The 18,484-nt window shown below is 25.3% G+C and overlaps 1 protein-coding gene and 1 long non-coding RNA gene across 3 annotated transcripts; both read left to right on the top strand.

Annotated features, from left to right (window-relative positions):
- Window positions 1-351: 351 nt before the first annotated feature.
- LOC113557401 (dosage compensation regulator-like) lies at window positions 352-9,135 on the top strand. The gene is made up of 22 exons (XM_026962895.1): window positions 352-761; window positions 2,169-2,329; window positions 2,404-2,460; window positions 2,582-2,706; window positions 2,776-2,822; window positions 2,885-3,129; window positions 3,203-3,358; window positions 3,454-3,651; window positions 3,714-3,927; window positions 4,174-4,413; window positions 5,414-5,604; window positions 5,682-5,799; window positions 6,095-6,186; window positions 6,647-6,853; window positions 7,002-7,176; window positions 7,329-7,511; window positions 7,582-7,757; window positions 7,838-8,011; window positions 8,350-8,460; window positions 8,636-8,742; window positions 8,817-9,022; window positions 9,100-9,135. The coding sequence occupies exons 1-21, from the start codon at window positions 623-625 to the stop codon at window positions 8,998-9,000; spliced, it is 3,300 nt and encodes a 1,099-aa protein (XP_026818696.1). The 5' UTR covers window positions 352-622; the 3' UTR covers window positions 9,001-9,022; window positions 9,100-9,135.
- A 1,343-nt stretch (window positions 9,136-10,478) lies between these two features.
- On the top strand, window positions 10,479-17,197 carry LOC113557422. Of its 2 annotated transcripts, XR_003405588.1 has the most exons (4): window positions 10,479-10,552; window positions 10,620-10,754; window positions 14,215-14,307; window positions 16,463-17,197. It is a non-coding gene; the product is annotated as an uncharacterized LOC113557422 (long non-coding RNA). The 2 variants fall into 2 exon arrangements; XR_003405589.1 differs by lacking the exon at window positions 10,620-10,754 and having other exon boundaries at window positions 10,517-10,552.
- The last annotated feature ends 1,287 nt before the right edge of the window (window positions 17,198-18,484 follow it).

The following is an 18,484-nucleotide window of genomic DNA, read 5'->3' as shown; positions in this document are numbered from 1 at the left end:
TGATGAATTAATAATTTAATATATTTGTATAATATTATCTAAAAATAATTATATATTTCGCGTGCTTTGAAGTAGTGTCACTGGACGCCCCCCTCACACAAGTCCACAAGTCCTGTAGTATTACTTTAAGCTTTCAAAATTTACTTATTGTATTAAAATATTGGATACAGATGGTAAAATATTATTTTAAAATAAAAAAAATTATATTTCGCGTGGAAATCACTAAATTACATCAGTATGTTGGTATCTGTATGACGTGTTTATAATGTTTTTATCATATTATTATATTTAGTTTAAAAAATGTTGCTAAATGTATTCGTTTTGTGCGTAAATCCCTATTCCCTACATGGTGCATACTGCATTAGTTGGTGCCTAAAATACGCGTTATTAGTGTTATTACTTATTACAGTATCCGCCGGTGTGGCGTCTTTCGACCGATTTGTTTTGATTTCACCCATCCACTGTCCATGGATCAAAGGAAATACGTTATTTGTGAAATATTTCCATTATAAAATATAAAAGGTTCGCAATTTTAAATCGTGATCGGTTTATTTCAGTATCGTCCATTGGTTCGATCGCAGTTTTGTATTTTTGACCGAATACCTATTGTACTTACAATAAGATGGACTTGCAATCTGCCATGGCAAAACTATCCACTGGAAGTACAACGTCTGCTCATTCTTCAAAAGTAGCCAAGTTGTATGAAATCTTTATGAAATGGTGTTCAAAAAACAACTTAAAACCACAATATAAAATAACCGGTATTACGAAATATACATAATATACTATATTATTATTATTTTTATTATAGACGGTTGATTAATGGGTATGCACTGTACGATTTTTGTTAACAGTGTCTTCTGTATAATTGAGTTGACGTGTTCTTTTGATCTTATAAAGTTTAAGTGTTATTAGAAAAATACATGAATACCTTTTTATGGCTGGTACATTAAATAATGATCACATAAAGGTGTCAATAAAAGTGCTAAATTATTTTTAAAATGTTTTATTTATCAGTCAGTTAAAAGTATTTCAGAATGTATGGTATATGGTGATTAATGAAAACATTTAACTTTAACTGAAAAAAAAGTGTGAGTGCGCAGGCTTAAATTATGAAAATATAACAACAATGAAAAAATAATAAACTATAAAAGATTGTAAAATCAAATTAGCAATTTTGTTTATAAATGATTTTGACTTTAATGCTGCTCCACAAAGTATTACATATTTTTTAAAGTTTTATAACGGTCAAATGAAAATAATTTATTTCTGTTAATGATCACCTCTAAATAGCCATAATTGTTTCAAATTTGTTTAATGATTATTATACGGAAGTTTCCTTTTATAATAACTAATAAGTACCTAATGTGAATTAAAGTGATTCCACTAATATTCATTACCTTAATGTCAATTTTTGTAATTATCTATGTATACATAAGTATACACATACTATGTTTCAAAGGTTTATCCCGTGTATGTTATAAAATAAAAAATAAAAATTACATCTAAGTGCCAAACACTAAACAGAAGTAGGTACCTCCTACAAAGTACCATAACTTACATTTGAGGCAGCAATACTTATTGGTTATGTGATTTTTTGGAATAATTAATATTTTCAAATAGTTTGATATGTAAAAAAAGTGATACTATAGTTTGAGATGGACAATCAAAGTATTTATAAAAAATTGTTTTTATCATAGAATATTATTAAAGTGACCCAAACTTAATAAGTTTATGATTTTCAAATATATCAATTTACTCTTTTATTTTCCATGTGATATCATAATTAAAGTAAAAACTGCGGTAGCATTACTTTAACCTTAGCCGCATTGCTTATTTTACTACAAATCTAAGTTCAGCTAATTTTTCCCAGGATATATAATATTAAAATTTAATATCAGTATAAAATTGTTAACTCTTCCAGGTTTATGTTTTAATATTTTAAATTGTGAATTTAAGGAATAAAACTAGTAATATACAGAAGCTACTTTATTTAACTATTACTAATCTATATTTTTAAATTTATTGATAGTGATAGAAGTGATAGAACTCAATGTAATTTATGATATTGATTATTAGAATATTAGATAGAATTATTTTATATAAGTATTTTTGAATTAAATATTTAAAATTGTTGATAAATTATAAAGTATCTGTTGATTTATTAGGTAGTATACAAGATCAAAATGTAAAATTTGAAATAAGAGTACCAAATTACACCTATATAGGTGTTGGAACTGCAGAAAATGAAAATATTGCTCGAAAAAAAGCGTTAGAAGATATTGTATTATATTTAGCACGTCAAAATGAAATTCCAACTATTCCAAAGGTATTCAAAATAATAATTCTTTATTTGCTAAGTTTATTTTATTTTTATTTACTGATATTTATTTATTTAATTAGAAAAAAAATAAAATAAAGAACGATGACTCTAAAATAGTTTCAACTAAAATTAAAAAGGTAGGTAAATATAAAAATATAAATATCAGGTAATTAACAATGTGTTGCGCTAAGATAAATACAAGGATTAGAAGTATTAAACATAATATTATATGAATCCAAAAATATGTTTTCTTCATAGTTAAATAGTTTGGAGTCAGTCGTTTGTGGTAATTGGACAGTAGATACCGCTTACGAGAGATTAAAAGAATTTGTTAAATCTAATGATAAAGCAAATATTAAAGTAAATATTGAAACTATTGGAAGGTAAATTAACTTGTAACTAATTTTTCTGTTTTATACGTAAATGTTTGATCATATATTAATTTTTTTTAGGAATTTTGTTGTTTGTATGTCAATATTTATTGAAAAACTGAATGAAAGTAAAATAAATTATTTAAATATACTTAAATTATAATATTTATCAAATCATTTTTTAATTTAGCTATCTCTATACGTGAAACCGGAAAATCAAAGAAAACAGTTATGCAACAATGTGAAGTTACTTTAGTCAATAATTTATGTACATTAGGGTTAATTGAACGTTACTCAGGTGATCAAGTGAAAAAAGATAGACTAAATTGTATCCATAATTCATTTAATGTTGACAATGTTAATAAAAAACTGGTGAAGGATATATATAGTTTGTTAGAAGATCTTAATATTAAACCAATAATTGATAAAAACCAAGTATATTATTAAATTTTAATTTTATTCAAATTTAATGTATTTTGAAATGTTTATTCATTATCAATTATATTAGGATTATGCCGATATTTCAAATAAAACAGCATTGCTTCTTGACAAAGTTATTGAACCATTTAAACCATTAAATCAATTTAATGCTTCTAAAGTAGTACTATGGTGTCCTCCGGCGTCAAATTGGAATCCGTGGTTAGCTGTTAAGATTTATAATCCCGTAAGTGCTGTTAATTCTGCTAATTTTTAAATTGTTGATAAACATCAGAAATATTTTTAACATGTTAATAGTAAAATTTTAAATTTTACTCATAGAAACCTTTATCTGAGATAAGTTATAAAATGAAAAAAGATTTTGATGAAAAAAAACAACATTCAATTACATTTCAAAAAAGGATAAAAGACCGATCTAATTTGCCAGTATTTAAAAAAAAGGATACCATTTTGAATATAATTAGAAACAATGCTGTAGTTATTGTACGTGGTGGGACTGGTTGTGGAAAAACCACTCAGGTCAGTTAACTTAATGTCTTCAAATTTGTAATATCGCTTTCATATAATTGTTAAACAATTAGGTTTGTCAATTCATACTTGAAGAGTTTATTCACACAAATAAAGGAGCGTATTGTAATATTGTCTGCACTCAACCAAGAAAGGTATCTGCAATTTCTATTGCAAACCGAGTGAGTTTTGAAAGAGCTGAAGCTATTGGAAAAAGTGTTGGATATACAGTTAGATTTGATAGTATAGTACCACAGTCTTTTGGAGCAATTCTATTCTGTACAGTTGGTAAATTATATAATTCATGTTATATATTTTATTCTAATCTTGGTATCAATATTAAATACATTTACAACTTTAAAAATATATGCTTAAGTATTTATGCACTTTAATTTAAATTTAAAATTTTTAAATTAAAAAAAAAAAAAACCTACCTATTTTCAATTTTGTTTTTTTTTATACAAAATATAATATGTACCCTTAATATAAGTATGTAAATAAAATATATAAGTAAATTTGTTTTTTAATCTTTAGAAATTTTGATACGGAAATTAAAGACTGGATTGTTTGGTATAACACATGTTATTGTGGATGAGATACATGAACGGCGTGCTAGCTGTGAACTTTTGTTGATTATTCTGAAGGACATGGTGCAAAAATATCAAGATCTTAAAGTTATTCTTATGTCTGCAAATGCTAATTTAAATATATTCAGTAAATATTTTAACAACTGTCCAGTTATTGATGTGGAAGGAAATTGCTATCCTGTAAAAGGTTAAGGTTATATATTAAATAATATACCTTTCGCAGTTATTTAGTGGTAATTTCATAAGATAGAAGCCATTCTATTTCTATAATTTTTGAAATATATTATTGTTTATTTGCTATTTAGTATTTATATTATTAGCAGGTACTGAACATACTGATCATAACTCATAAGCTATAATACAATCTTGTGCCTTGCAAAATTCATGTCTTATAATAGATATTTTATTATTTAATACAATTATTTGACCGATTAAATATAGAATAGTGACTAGACACTAGAAATATATAAAAAATTAATTAATTTTTGTATGAAATGTACAATAGTGGAGTCAAGGGGAGGGGGCAAAAGTTATATAGTGGTTTTTGACCGTGTATTGAAATATATCAATTAAAACTCGATAAATTCAAATAATCATTATTTTATTGCTATTAAATAAATACAAATTGTCAAATTATTGATACTTAATATAAACAAATCAAACTTTCATATAAATGTTTTTACATATAAGGTTATATCATAGTATGCACACAGTCCTTTAGACCAGTGTTTCCTAACTTCTTTTACTTGCGGAACTTTTGGAGGAGCTTGAACGTTTTGCGGAACCCCCATATAATTTTTGGAGCTTGTCTATGTGTATCAAAAATATTATTAATTAATTTATATTTTCCAAAATTTCTCACGGAACCTTTGGTACCGGCTGATGGAACCCTTAGTTTCTGCGGAACACCAGTTAGGAAATACTGTTTTAGACCGTATATTAATAGATAATTAACGTTGACCCCTTCTATAGTACAGGCATCAAGTTTTATACAATTGGGAGTTGTATCTAATTTTAGTTTATCACCTAATTAGAAGGTTCCTAGGTTTGGTTAGATTAATATTTCAGATTTTTAAAGCATTGAACAAATTTCTAAAAGCCTGGTCTTTTTAACTGTGAAGTGTGTGCTCTAGGGTTAAGATTTTTCAATGACCTTTTTTAAATTTTATTTTTTTATTTGGTCGTAGATTTTTTTTTAGAAGATATTGTTGAAATGATAAACTATACGCCGTCTTTAGAAGAAATCAAGAGCACTAAGAAAAAAAGTAAAGACAACTTAGTTAATTGTAATTTATTAGTTCCTGATAATTATCCTAGAAAAGTTAGAGAAGTAGTTGCAAAGATCAGTGAAGATAGTCAACATTTTAAAATTATTGAAGTAAGAAATATATTAATTTAGTTAGTAATTAATTAAAACTATTAAAGACTAATAATTAATTATTATTATAATTTTAGTTGCTGTTAAAACATATTGAAAATAACTTAAAAACAAAAGGTGCTGTATTAATATTTTTACCTGGATGGGCTTGGATTTCAGAACTCGATAATTATTTACAACAGAACGAAATGATTGGTAAATAATTTTTTTTGTTTAAGTTCGACTGAATAATTGTGAATTAAATAATGACCAGAATGTAAGAGCTGTTTACATTATCTACCTGTCTTACCAATACGATGTAATTAAGCATTTTTAATGTACATATTGACATATTTTTTATTTATATTAGAGTGATTTGACTGTCAATAGTTAATTACTAAGAACTAAGAAGTATAAGAGACAGTTATTCAATTGATTGTGTACATACTTTGTACATATAGAAATAAATAAATAATCATTAACTTAAAATTTAAAAAAAAATTTGGTCTAGCTCAAAACTGTTCCATTTTGCTTCTTCATTCATCACTATCTCATGCACAACAACATAAAGTATTTAAACCTGTTCCACCTGGAAAGCGTAAAGTAAGTAATGTAATTAATAAATTAAGTTTTAAAGAAATTATAATTCTGTTTAAAGAATTTAAATTTCTATTTGTAGATATTTATATACAAAGAGGTGTCACAAATGTGTGACTCCCTCCTCATGTGTTTATTCTTGTTAATTGTGTGTACATTTTTATTACTTTTACTTATTGTACTTTGTATAGATTGTAATTCTTCAAATAAAGCCAAATTTAAAAAAAAAAAAACAAAAAAAAGATTTATATTATTTTTTTTTTTAAATTATGAAATTGTTAAATATTAATAAAACTTTATTGATAGTTCTGTTTTAAAAATTGTTGATTTAAGGATATGTTTGGTCGGTTCTGTTTCAGTAAACTTAGTTACATTTTTTACTTTTATTTAATTTTGTATTCTTATTTTTAAATACTTGTACTTGATTATGAATAATACAATTTATTTACCAAATTATGTGTTCTAGGTTATTTTGTCTACAAATATTGCTGAAACATCAATTACTATTGATGATGTTGTGTTTGTTATTGATTATGGAAAATCTAAGATAGTAAGATGTATTAATAATGTAATTAAATTTGAGACAGTTTGGGCATCAAAAGTAAATGTGGTACAAAGAAGAGGACGTGCTGGTCGTGTTCAAGAGGGTATCTGTTTTAATTTATACACAAAGGTAATACTTGTGTTTATTTGTTTGAATTGTTATTGATAAGTTGATTTTAAATGGAGATTGAAAAGTAGTATAAATATTCTATGTGGGGTATACAGATATTGTAAAATTATTTATAATATCCTTATATAAATGGTTTATGTATTTTTAGGAACGATACAACAAAATGGATGATAATATATTGCCAGAACTAAACCATTGTTCTTTGAACAAAATTGGATTAACTATAAAATTGTTGAATTTGGGTGATATTTATACATTTTTGAAAAAAGCTATTGATCCACCTCCTGCTAAATCTGTATATCATGTTATTGATACGCTGAAAGGTATATTGTTAAATATTTAAAAAGTACAGACAATTTGATAATAAATAAAAGTAGAATAAATTAAATTGGTATATAATATAATTTTAATTTATCATTTATTCATAAATTGATTTATCTCTTGATTCAGGATATTTATTTTGTCATTTTTCCAGAAATGAAATGCCTTGATGTGAATGGAAACCTCACAGCACTTGGATTTATTTTGGCAGACTTGCCTGTAGAACCACAGCTTGGGCGAATGATGATTTTGGGTAATATACTATTGCTTGGTGAATCATTAAGTATAATAGCCGCTGGTTCTTCAACTAATTATGATTTATTCTTGGGTGATAATGGTGTGTCAAAAATTAGTGATATTAAAAAAAAAAAATAAAAATATTATTTATTTTAATTTAATATGTTAAGGCCAAAACACTGCAAAGCATTATTATTCTGGCAATCGTTGTTCAGATCAGTTGGCTTTTTTAAATGCATTTATGCAGTGTGAATCAACATATCATGGTCATTATACAAATGACATTGGTGATTTTGGAGAAAATGGGTTATCTACATCTGTATTAAAAGCAACATACAATATAAAAGTAATTTAATATAATAGTAAATTAATAAATTTGTGTTCTTGGATGTATGTTGATATGCATGTATATTTATTTTTTGTTAGGAACAAATAATAAATAAGTTCTTGAAGTTTGGTTTTCCTAAATGTTGTTTTGAATCAAAACATTTTGATTTTGGTAAAACTGCAAACTCTGATGAGCCACAGTTAGATATGGTATCGGCACTCCTTGTAATAGCATTTTATCCTAATATTTATGTTCATAAGGAAAAGCGTAAGGTAAACTTAATTATAAAATAATAATAAATTATATAATCCTGAAAAATTATTTTTTTCAAAAGTTACAAACTTAATTATGTAACTTTAAATATTATTAATATTTAAATTGTTTACAAGTTACATTAAATTTAAAAATAAGAAAATAAATATTATTTCAACTATATAATTATGCAATATGTTTAAATACAAGTATTGAAGGATATTAATATTTTATCTATAACTAATAAAAACTTTACAAAAATTAATTTTAAAATTATATTTAAATATGATAAAATATATTTATAATAATAAATTATATTTATGGTTTACTTTATTATGTATTATATAATGTTATTTAGGTAAATTTAAAGTCTCAGAATTTTGCTGTTGTTTGTAAATCTTCTGTAAATAGTCCTGTAGTGGGATCAAGTGATCGATTTCAGTTACCTTTTTTTGTATTTGAACAACAAGTAAGTTGTAGGAATTAATTCTTGACTTAAACTAAGTATATATATATTCATATTTTAAATTCATCATTGGAAGTAAAATACTTTTTCTAAAAATGTTGATTTATAAATAATTAATGATCAAAATATATTTTTTGGATATAATTAACATTTATTACTGTTTTAAAAATAATTTTAGGTAAGTGTAATGTGTATGAACACAAGTATGGTGAGTCCTATACACATTTTATTATTTGGTGCTCATAAAGTTGATTATACCGATGGTTGTATTGTATTGGATGATTGGTTTGTAAAACTAAAAACTATGTATTCTTTAAAAATTGTGATTTAAAGTTTTGAAATCTTATTTTCTGTTACAGGATATATCTAAGAATGGATGTTAAAGTTGCGGCTGCAATTGTTGCTTTGCGACCAGCGATTGAAGATTTAATTATGAGAACTGTTGAAGATCCACAACTGATTTTAAAACCCACTATAATTGATATTAAGCTAATCAAAATTTTGAGAGATTTATGTAATTTTAACCCAGGAAGGGAAATTTAACCCTTATAACTTTTGATACTAGGTAGGTAGAATAATATAATAATAATATTAATATATAAATTAAATGATTAAATAAAACTTATTTTGTTATTTGTTTAGTGAGGATAGTAAGGATAAAAACAAGAATAATGAGACTAAACAAAAATGAAAAATATTAATAAAACAATATAGAAAATGTATCAAAAAAAAAAAAACAATTTTTATTATTTTTATTTTAAAGATTATTAATTTTAATTATTATTTTATTTGAGCAACTTATTGTTAAAATTTAAATATTAATGCATTTATTTAAACTTTTCTAATTATTATATTATAAATTTTAATATTGATTAAATTATTTTTATATTCATGTTTATATATTTACCTATGTTATATGTATATACTTATTATTCTAATAAAATAATAAGAATTAAATAATAGCATATTTATGGTCTATAAAAAGTATTTTGTTAAATTGTCGTAAATTTGAAAAGGTCAACTGTAATACCAGCTTTAAATTTATACTAGGTAATAAAGAGTGATTTTTAATTTGTTCTATTTAAAAAAAAATTGTCAATAACATTATATGTAGTAAATGCCAACTGATTTAACCTGTAGCATCATTTATTTTTTTTATTGTATGCCAACTACTGCCAATTCAAAAGTTACTACTTAAAAATATTGAATTATGGAAGCAATTTCAAATTTGTAACTGTAATATCTTCCTTCATAATACACAATTTTTGTTGAATTGTAAAATTAACAGTTATTCTATATAAAGTTAAGTTGAAGTTTTAAAATAGTTAGGAATCAAACTACAGTATATAGAACTTTTTAGCTGTTAATTTATTTTTTCTGCTTGAATTTTAGATTTTTAGCAGAGATTTTATAATGGTTAGTGACATGTTTTTTTTATATATATACGTAAAAAGTAAGTAGTAAAATAATTGATTCGATTTGCACTTTACCTAACCTGAGGGTGGTTATTGATATATAATTGGTAATTCTGAGAGAAAAATAGAAAATTCCCATTATTTTTTACAATAATCGGGGAAATAAAACAAAAATCAGTATTTTTACCAATAATTATTTGATTTTAGAGTACCTACAAAAAATTCTGGTTAAATTTGAAATTGAATGGTTGTTAATTATAATTCAGTTGAATATGTCAAAAAAAAAATCAACGGAATTAATTGTATATTTGTATTATAGATTAATGTTCTATGGTTTGTGTATGAAATATAAACAGATTACATTACTACTGTACTACTGCCGAGTGCTGACAAGCAACATACGAGTTTTAATTTTAGCGGGATGGGTACAGTTCGGCCCCTTGATAAGAAATTATAGCTGATAACCAAAATTAAGAGTTTGAACACTAACCTCAAATCACAAAAATCATGTTGTGTACGACTTTTGGCTATTTGAAATCTGGCTACACTGTTCATGATTATTTTTTATTTTCACATAACCACAAAATAAAAGTGAGAATGGGAATGGGACTATGAGAATCGTGAGATCATATTTTATTATTTTGTTAGCCGTCATGGAGTCGACGTCGTCATCGTGACTGGTAAGTAAAATTAAGTTATTTATTTATTCACTAGTTGCCAGTGTAAGTAACTCGATTCCGTTTGTAGAAGCCGCCTTCGAGGTGATTGTGTGAAAATCGTTTCATCGGAAATTCGGTATAGAATACTACATTGGTAATCGGGTGTCTAGAACTCTAGAAAAATCAGTGTCTATATCACGTGATGAAGTCGATTACCATGTTTGTGAGTAATCAATTATCATTCAGTGTAAAAGTCTGCTTTGACGCTTGCCCGGTGATTTTTTTAATTCAACAGAATAGTATTAACCTTTTACTAATAACGTCTATGGTGTGAACTCAAATAAATATACGAGTAATCTTGCGTATGCGCAGGTAACGCATCTCAACAACTGACTTCGTCGGCCATTGCAACCACAGGGATATATACTATGCGTATGTAATGTTTAACAATATGTGTAGTATATATCTCTGTACTTGCAACATGTGCTTCAATCTTCAAGTTGTTTACCTCGCCCTTTCGGCGACTGGCAAGATCGAGCTAGCACGGAAAGTTGGAATCCGGTTAGGTTTGAGGTTATGATAGCATTCATAACCTCAAATCGGAGGACAGCATCCAAAGTGTTATGATCTTAACGATTTCTAAGTCTACAACTGCCATTGACCATAACGATTTTTTCGTTTTGCTTTTATTCAGCAAGTAGTTTGTAGAATCCTGTATTATAAGTTTTCTTGCGTTTTGCATAGTTAAGCGTGTAATTATGTCTCCGAAAAACGCATTTGAATGTGTTGTGTAAGAGACAATTAATCCAAATGTATGTTACTCACATGTATTAGGCGACAAAAAAAAAAAAAATTGTAAACAATTTAACGCTTTCAATCGTTTTTCATTAGATGTAGTATGCCATCAATTTTCAAAGCTTGTTCCAGATTGTAAATGGAAGAAAGGTAGATGATTTAGATAACTTGGATCCAATGTCTTTTAATTTCAAAAAATATATCTGTGCTTTGCAGTTCTCAAATAATTGTTCGAGTTCTGGTACAAAAAAAATAAATGCAAACGTTTACCTGTCTATTAACTTGGCAAATAAATAGTTATAATGTGTTGAAAAAGAAACTGTTCAACACAGGTAAATATACAAATAATTGTATACAATTATTAGATATAAATGCAGTTAAGTTCACACTTGATATTTTCTATTTTTTTCTCCTAGATAGTTTTAAGTTTCTGAATTGAAGTCTCATTCATAAACTCGCAAATTATTATTTTGGAAGTTATCTCATTCCAAAGTTTACGATTTTATGCATTTATGCATGCATGCATTAAACGCTGTATACATTGCTCTCCTACGTTTTCATATTAATATTAATTGTTAATACATATTTTAGTTTTTACCCTGTGACTTGCATGAGGTGGTTTTGCATAGCAAGTCGAGGGATATTTTCTTTTTGCGGAGTGTAGCGATGAGTGCCGATATATGCGTAATCACTCCCGAGGGATATTCTGTTACTTTGTTTTATAAAAGTATTAATGTTTGAAAAATTAAGGATTTGTTCACGAAAATAAAACATAATCAGTTCTATTGGCTTTTAAGTCATTTAATATAATAATCCAAGTACAGTGTACAATCGTTTATCTGCGGAATAGAGTGGCAGGGCACCTACAGATAGCGAATTGCGAAGATAATCCACCAAATTGAAATAATGAATTAAACGTATCAACAATTACCTAAAACTAAAAAGTATTAATATGTATTTAACAAGTGTATTGTATTTCATGTCAGTAATCTATAATAGTCCAATTAAATTGATAATGGTGTATAAAGATATATATTTTTTTTTGTATACATACCGTGTGTTCCTAAATTCATCAACCTAATCCAGTGGATTGATTGGAGTTTGGGAACACTTGGGGCATTGAGTTGTAACTAGTTAAAAACAAGTTGATTAATACTTTTGACCGCCATATCATATCAGTTATCAATTATATTCAAACAAGATTGTTGATTATGTAATGTGTATAATTTTTTTAAATGTTTATTCAAACATTCCATTTGAATTATAAAAAAATTGATAATTATTTATTTTAAACTTATTTTGTTATTTGATTTAAACCACCTCAATCGTCTAAATGAATCATTGGATTTAAAAAAAAATGTTGGTATAGTTATTAAATGCTAAATGGTATTCCATAATATTAATGCATTACAATTTCTTATTAGTTATTTCAAACAATCAGATTAATAATTTTAAATAACTAAACAATTATGTTGTAAATATGCTTACCATTCAGGATATATTTCTATAACTATTATTTGATTTTCTTCAAATAAAACAGTTATGTTTTTTCATCAAAATCTAATTAAATTGATTAACGAATAATTAAAATATAACAATTAGGAATTAGATATCTTGATAATTTTTGTTAAATATAAATTGAAATAATTTATAATAATATTTATAATTAAACAAATTAAGTCTTTAAATAACCGTGCTATCCCATTATCTGGTGATAAATGTTTAATGTTTCATTGACTATTAATTTTAAAAATCTTAGAAATATGTATTAAAAGTAGACAAACCAATTTTATAAAAATAAAATAGTTTTACTTAATACCTTACAATGATAAAGCAATAAACATATTTAGTGTTTATATCAGTGTTGTATATAAACATTTTCATTGTGTATTAAAATCAGTTGAATATCAGTCAATTTTATGATTTAAATTTCAGTCCTAAAGTTGACAACAAAACTAAGAGAGGAGAAAAACTTCAGAGAATTCAAGAAAAATTTTTAAGGTTAATTTTAGTTGATGATAATTGTCATATTAAATGACTCTAATTTTGGCGTGAATAATTGTTATCAAACTATTGGGTTTCACTTCAGTTCATCCATACAATATCAGATTGCTCATAAAGTCATAAGTCAATCAGCTTGATTACTTCCCCTCCAACGGATTGGCCATCTGTTGAAATTAGGATTCCAACAGCTGACCAATGTTGTGAATTTAGAAACACACTGATAGTATATAGATGATTCTGCGGAAGTCAATAAATAATCGAGAGTACACTATTATATAAACTTTCCATCAAAACTACTTTAGATAAAATAACATAATTAATAAGAGGTGACAATTCATTACTAAAACGTAGGAAAGAAAAGTATACAGCATTTCACGCGTGCATGGAAAGATAACTTCCAAAATAATGATTTGGCAAGAATTTTTGAATTATACTTCTGTATTCAGTGCTTTAAAACACACATTTGAGAGGGGGAATTTGAAAAAAATTGCGTGGGAACTAAACTATATTTGTTCCAATTATTGTGCTCTATTTAATAATATATAATTATAGATAATGTGCCAGGAGATTCTTAATTATGTTTTTTTAATAAACACCTGCCAGAAAGTGGTGTACTTATACCATAGTGCATAATAAAATCAGTCCCGTGTGTCAAGACATATAAATTCAGATTTCCTAAGTTTTTTTTTCTGTGTACAATTATTATACAAATTAGATTCAGGCATATATCAAAGATAAACATTTTAAGTATCAATAATAAGGTTATAATGTTTAATTATTACAATGAAACATAATATTATATTTTTTACTAGCTAACTGAGCTAAGTATGTTTTGTTCATGAATTATTTTTCAAAGTATTTAATAATAATATTTCTATTTTTAGGATTAAATATTAATTTAACAACAACCAACTATTACTAAGCGAGAAATCCAAGATTATTTTACACCAGTTGAACATATTTAAATGATTATAATAGTAAGTATCTTATTCATAATTTTGAAATAGGTATATAATATATAAACTTACATATTTTACTATAAAAAAAAAGAAATCTTATAATTTAGCATTTAAATAACTTTATCGATGAATTATTAAAAAGATATTGCTTTATACCAAAATATTTAAAATATTATCGCAATCAATTTTTTATTTTAAAATTTTAGGTACAGTACCTATACCTACTTATTTATTTTTATTCATCTCAGTGAAAATATATAAGCCTTTTGGAAAGGAAATATCATCATCACTATATCTATAAACTAACCTTTGTAAAAATATCATAGATAATCCTGTTAAAGAACATATAAATTATAAATATTAAAAATGTGCCAATCTTGTCATATGCGCTTTACCAAAAACATTGTGATTGCCTAACCTAACGTAACCATATGATTGCAGTCTACAGTGTTTTAACATAACTATTCAACAACTATATTTAGATTTTAAAGTTTGGCAATATATTCTCGTGATAAATGTTTGACGTAAAAGTGGTTTTAATGATGAATGAAAATTCTTATAAATAAATAATATATTGTTAAAAATTATTTTATATTATCATCGTTTGTCATTTTGTAATTCATTTCATTATCATTAATAATCACAAATATTAAAATACTTGTATCATGTCTCTTAGTAATGTGTAATTGTTGACATTAAAGATAAAAATTAGGTAGTAGAATGTGTATGACAAGCATCCCGTAGTAATAGCAGGTAAACCGTAATCTATGGTAGTGCCAAAAGACAAGATAGCCATAAATGTTAATATAATTGATAAAAAAAAAACCAGTAAAATTTTTTACAAGTATAATAGGTTAAATTAAAATATTGTCATATCATTTTACCTTAATGCTATTAAAAAACTTGCAAATAATTTAAATTTATTATATTATATACAGGGTGTCCCAAAGAGATCTGTGAAATGAAATAATACAATAACTTGTACTAATTAATATTTTTATAAAATTTATTTTAAATATAAGTCATAGGCACTTACACTACTTTTTTTATTTTTTAATGCCTAAATTAAAACATATTTAAAATAGCAAATTTATAAATCTGATTTAAAAAAAATTTATTTAAGTCCGGTGGCTGATTTTTTACAATTTTTTTATATATCAATATTCTCATTAGGTAAATTACGATCTAGTTAATGTTAGAAACTTAATAATTTCAAAAAATATTTTATGTAAACACTTTTAAATAAGGTGCGCATGTTTAAATCTAACAATTTTTTTATTGTTTTACATAAACTAGATCGTAATTTACTTAACGAGAATATTGATATTTAAAATTTTTTTAAAAAATCAGCCACTGGACTTAAATGTTTTTACCCTCTACATTTTTTTAAAATTAGATTCACAAATTGGCTATTTTCGAATATTTTTAATCAAATTTTAGTTCTTTATTTTCAGTATTAAAAAATAAAAATGTAGCGCAAATGTCTATGCATTGTTTTTTAAAATATTGATTTGAACAAAAGTTATTTCATTTGTCAGATCTTTGTGAGACATCCCATATATTAAATATTAATTAGAAATATAGATATAGGTATTTTGGTAAATTAATTTATGAAGACATGTAAATATTAAACATAATACAGTAAAATCCCATTATAACAAACTCCAGGGGACCTATTTTTTTTCGTTATCAACGGAAATTTTTTTATAACAAAAATTTAAGAAAGCTGTTTATAAGCCCTGCTTTTTGTCAGGGGACTTCTATGACTTTCGTTATAACAGGATTTTTTATGGTAACAAGAACTTACTGTATTTATAAAACGTTTAACTTACATTCATAAACCAATCTTCTTATATCAGTTTTGTTTTACATATAATTTCATAAAGTTTTATGAAACATATTCAACTATACATATTATTACATACTACTAAACACCTGTTTCATTTGTTTTTCCATACCCCAAGTCCGTACCTAGTGGTAGTTGGTGGTTCAACCCCCTCCCCCCTAATTTCTTTTGTGTTCAAGTATGTGGTAGTAAAATAACCTATACAATATTATATTAAAATTAGAATACAATTTTTTTTTGCTAAAAAGCCCTCCCAAAATTAATTTCCAGTTACAGCCTTGTCATACTCCTTTTGATAAGCATTAAAATAGTAAAATATTTATTTAGTTTCAGTTCTGTCTTGATCGCATTGGGTTTAAGTTAGCACACATGGAAAATTTAAACCAAGTATATAATGCTAATAAAAGCACGTTGTCAACACCTCGTTGTTTCATTAAGACAGGCTACATCACTCAAATAAAACCAATTGATATTACAAGAAAAATACTATCTACAGAGGTATTTTATAAAATTATGAACAATTTTAACTTATAGTCTATTCAGAATAAGAATGCCCACTTTCGCACATGTATACTGAGAGCCGTGGGAACGGCTTGACCTCCCTGGTGAGATTTAGGTGTGCTATGATTGGTCGTCATTGTCAACTACTGCCGTTACCTGTCACTGTTGACAACCGCCATCGTGTCTACAGAGGATAAATGCATAAACCACGAATGGCATAGTATCATGAAAACACTGGAATATTGTAGTTCACTACGTATACAATTGTTGCATGTTGACGACAGCAAACATCAGTGCATACCGTGGCAACAAACGTGCGCGAACAAAATGAGTTTTGGACGATCGAGTGGGCATTTTTATTTTGCATAGACTACAATAAACAATTATAAAATTAAGTATATTAATAGTAAGTTTTATGGTTATAAACTATTATGTATATATATATGTATGTATGTATTTATGTATGAAAGTACAAGATTTAATTAAATATATATAATGTTTACATGGGGTTTCATCTTACAGAGATGGTATAACATGATTTAATATAGTCTAATAATTTCTTTCTTGGTAAAAATAGATTTCATTTTATATTTTACAATTTTAAAAAATTTATATAATATGCATTTTTTAGTATTATTTGAATTTTTATATAAAAATGTTAAGTATTTTTCAATATAATATAGATATATTCACAAAAGTATTTATTAGTTAAAAAGTATTGTAGATATCTATGATATAATAACTATAGTATTTTTTTTTTTTAATAGTATTATTAATAATCAAATTTATAATGCCATAAGTGTATGTATTATATCAGTTTTTGCTATATGCTTATCATTTTGTTAGTTGAAGCATAATTTTTTGGATTTTATTGTTCGTATTTCATATGGTTGAATGATTGTAATTTGTTATATTATGTAGAAAACATGGGTTGAAATTCAATTTTTTTAGCTTAAGATACAGGTAATGCATAACATTTATCTAAATTTTCCAGGTAAATGGTAGTAATCTATCATTTTTTGACTTTTGTTAGTAAATATAGAATTACATAAGTTACATATAATTTTCATTAAGCAATATGTGCTCTTTGATTTTATTCATTCATTATTTATCATAGGTTTATTTGTTTTAAGAAAATGTTCAACTTTTTTTACTCCTGTAATATTCATAGTCGGATTGGTGTATAGGATGTGGTTATATAAAATCAAAGTAAATGTATAATAATATAAGGTTGCCTCATTTAAACAAATTGATTCCTTCTGAACCATTCCTTATTTACTGATGTCTCTGAAGTATAAAATTCATTGAAACCTGCACTCCTACACACTTTCAAATATGTTTCACTGTGGCATAAATTTTTATATATTGAACTGCAAATTGAAATGTAATGTAATTTTAATATATTTGAGTAGGTACTAAGTTTTAATATTTAGGGATACTACTATATATATTATATAATATATAAAATAGTAAATACTTTGTTTCTTATTTCAATTTTTTTTTGTATAAATAATAGTTATCTTAGTATTGATATATATGATCATAAATAATTATATATTTATTTACATTTCACCAATTGTACCTAAATATAATTACATGAAACCATTAGTACCTAATATATTTTTACTTAAATTTGAATAAAACTAAAAAATATAGTAAGATTTAAAAAAATACATGCCCTATAAGAAATACAAATTTATTTGGCTATAGCCATATTCCTCAAAGAATAAAAATAAAAATTATGTTTCACACAAATAAAATAAATATTGAAAATATATTTTTGAGTCATATTATATTATATTTTAAGTAGTTATTACCATAAAAAAAAATTGAATTAAGATAATACAA

This window comes from Rhopalosiphum maidis, chromosome 3 (assembly GCF_003676215.2).
Source record: "Rhopalosiphum maidis isolate BTI-1 chromosome 3, ASM367621v3, whole genome shotgun sequence".
NCBI classification, from domain to species: domain Eukaryota; kingdom Metazoa; phylum Arthropoda; class Insecta; order Hemiptera; family Aphididae; genus Rhopalosiphum; species Rhopalosiphum maidis.
This window is presented reverse-complemented; position numbering and strand designations above follow the sequence as displayed.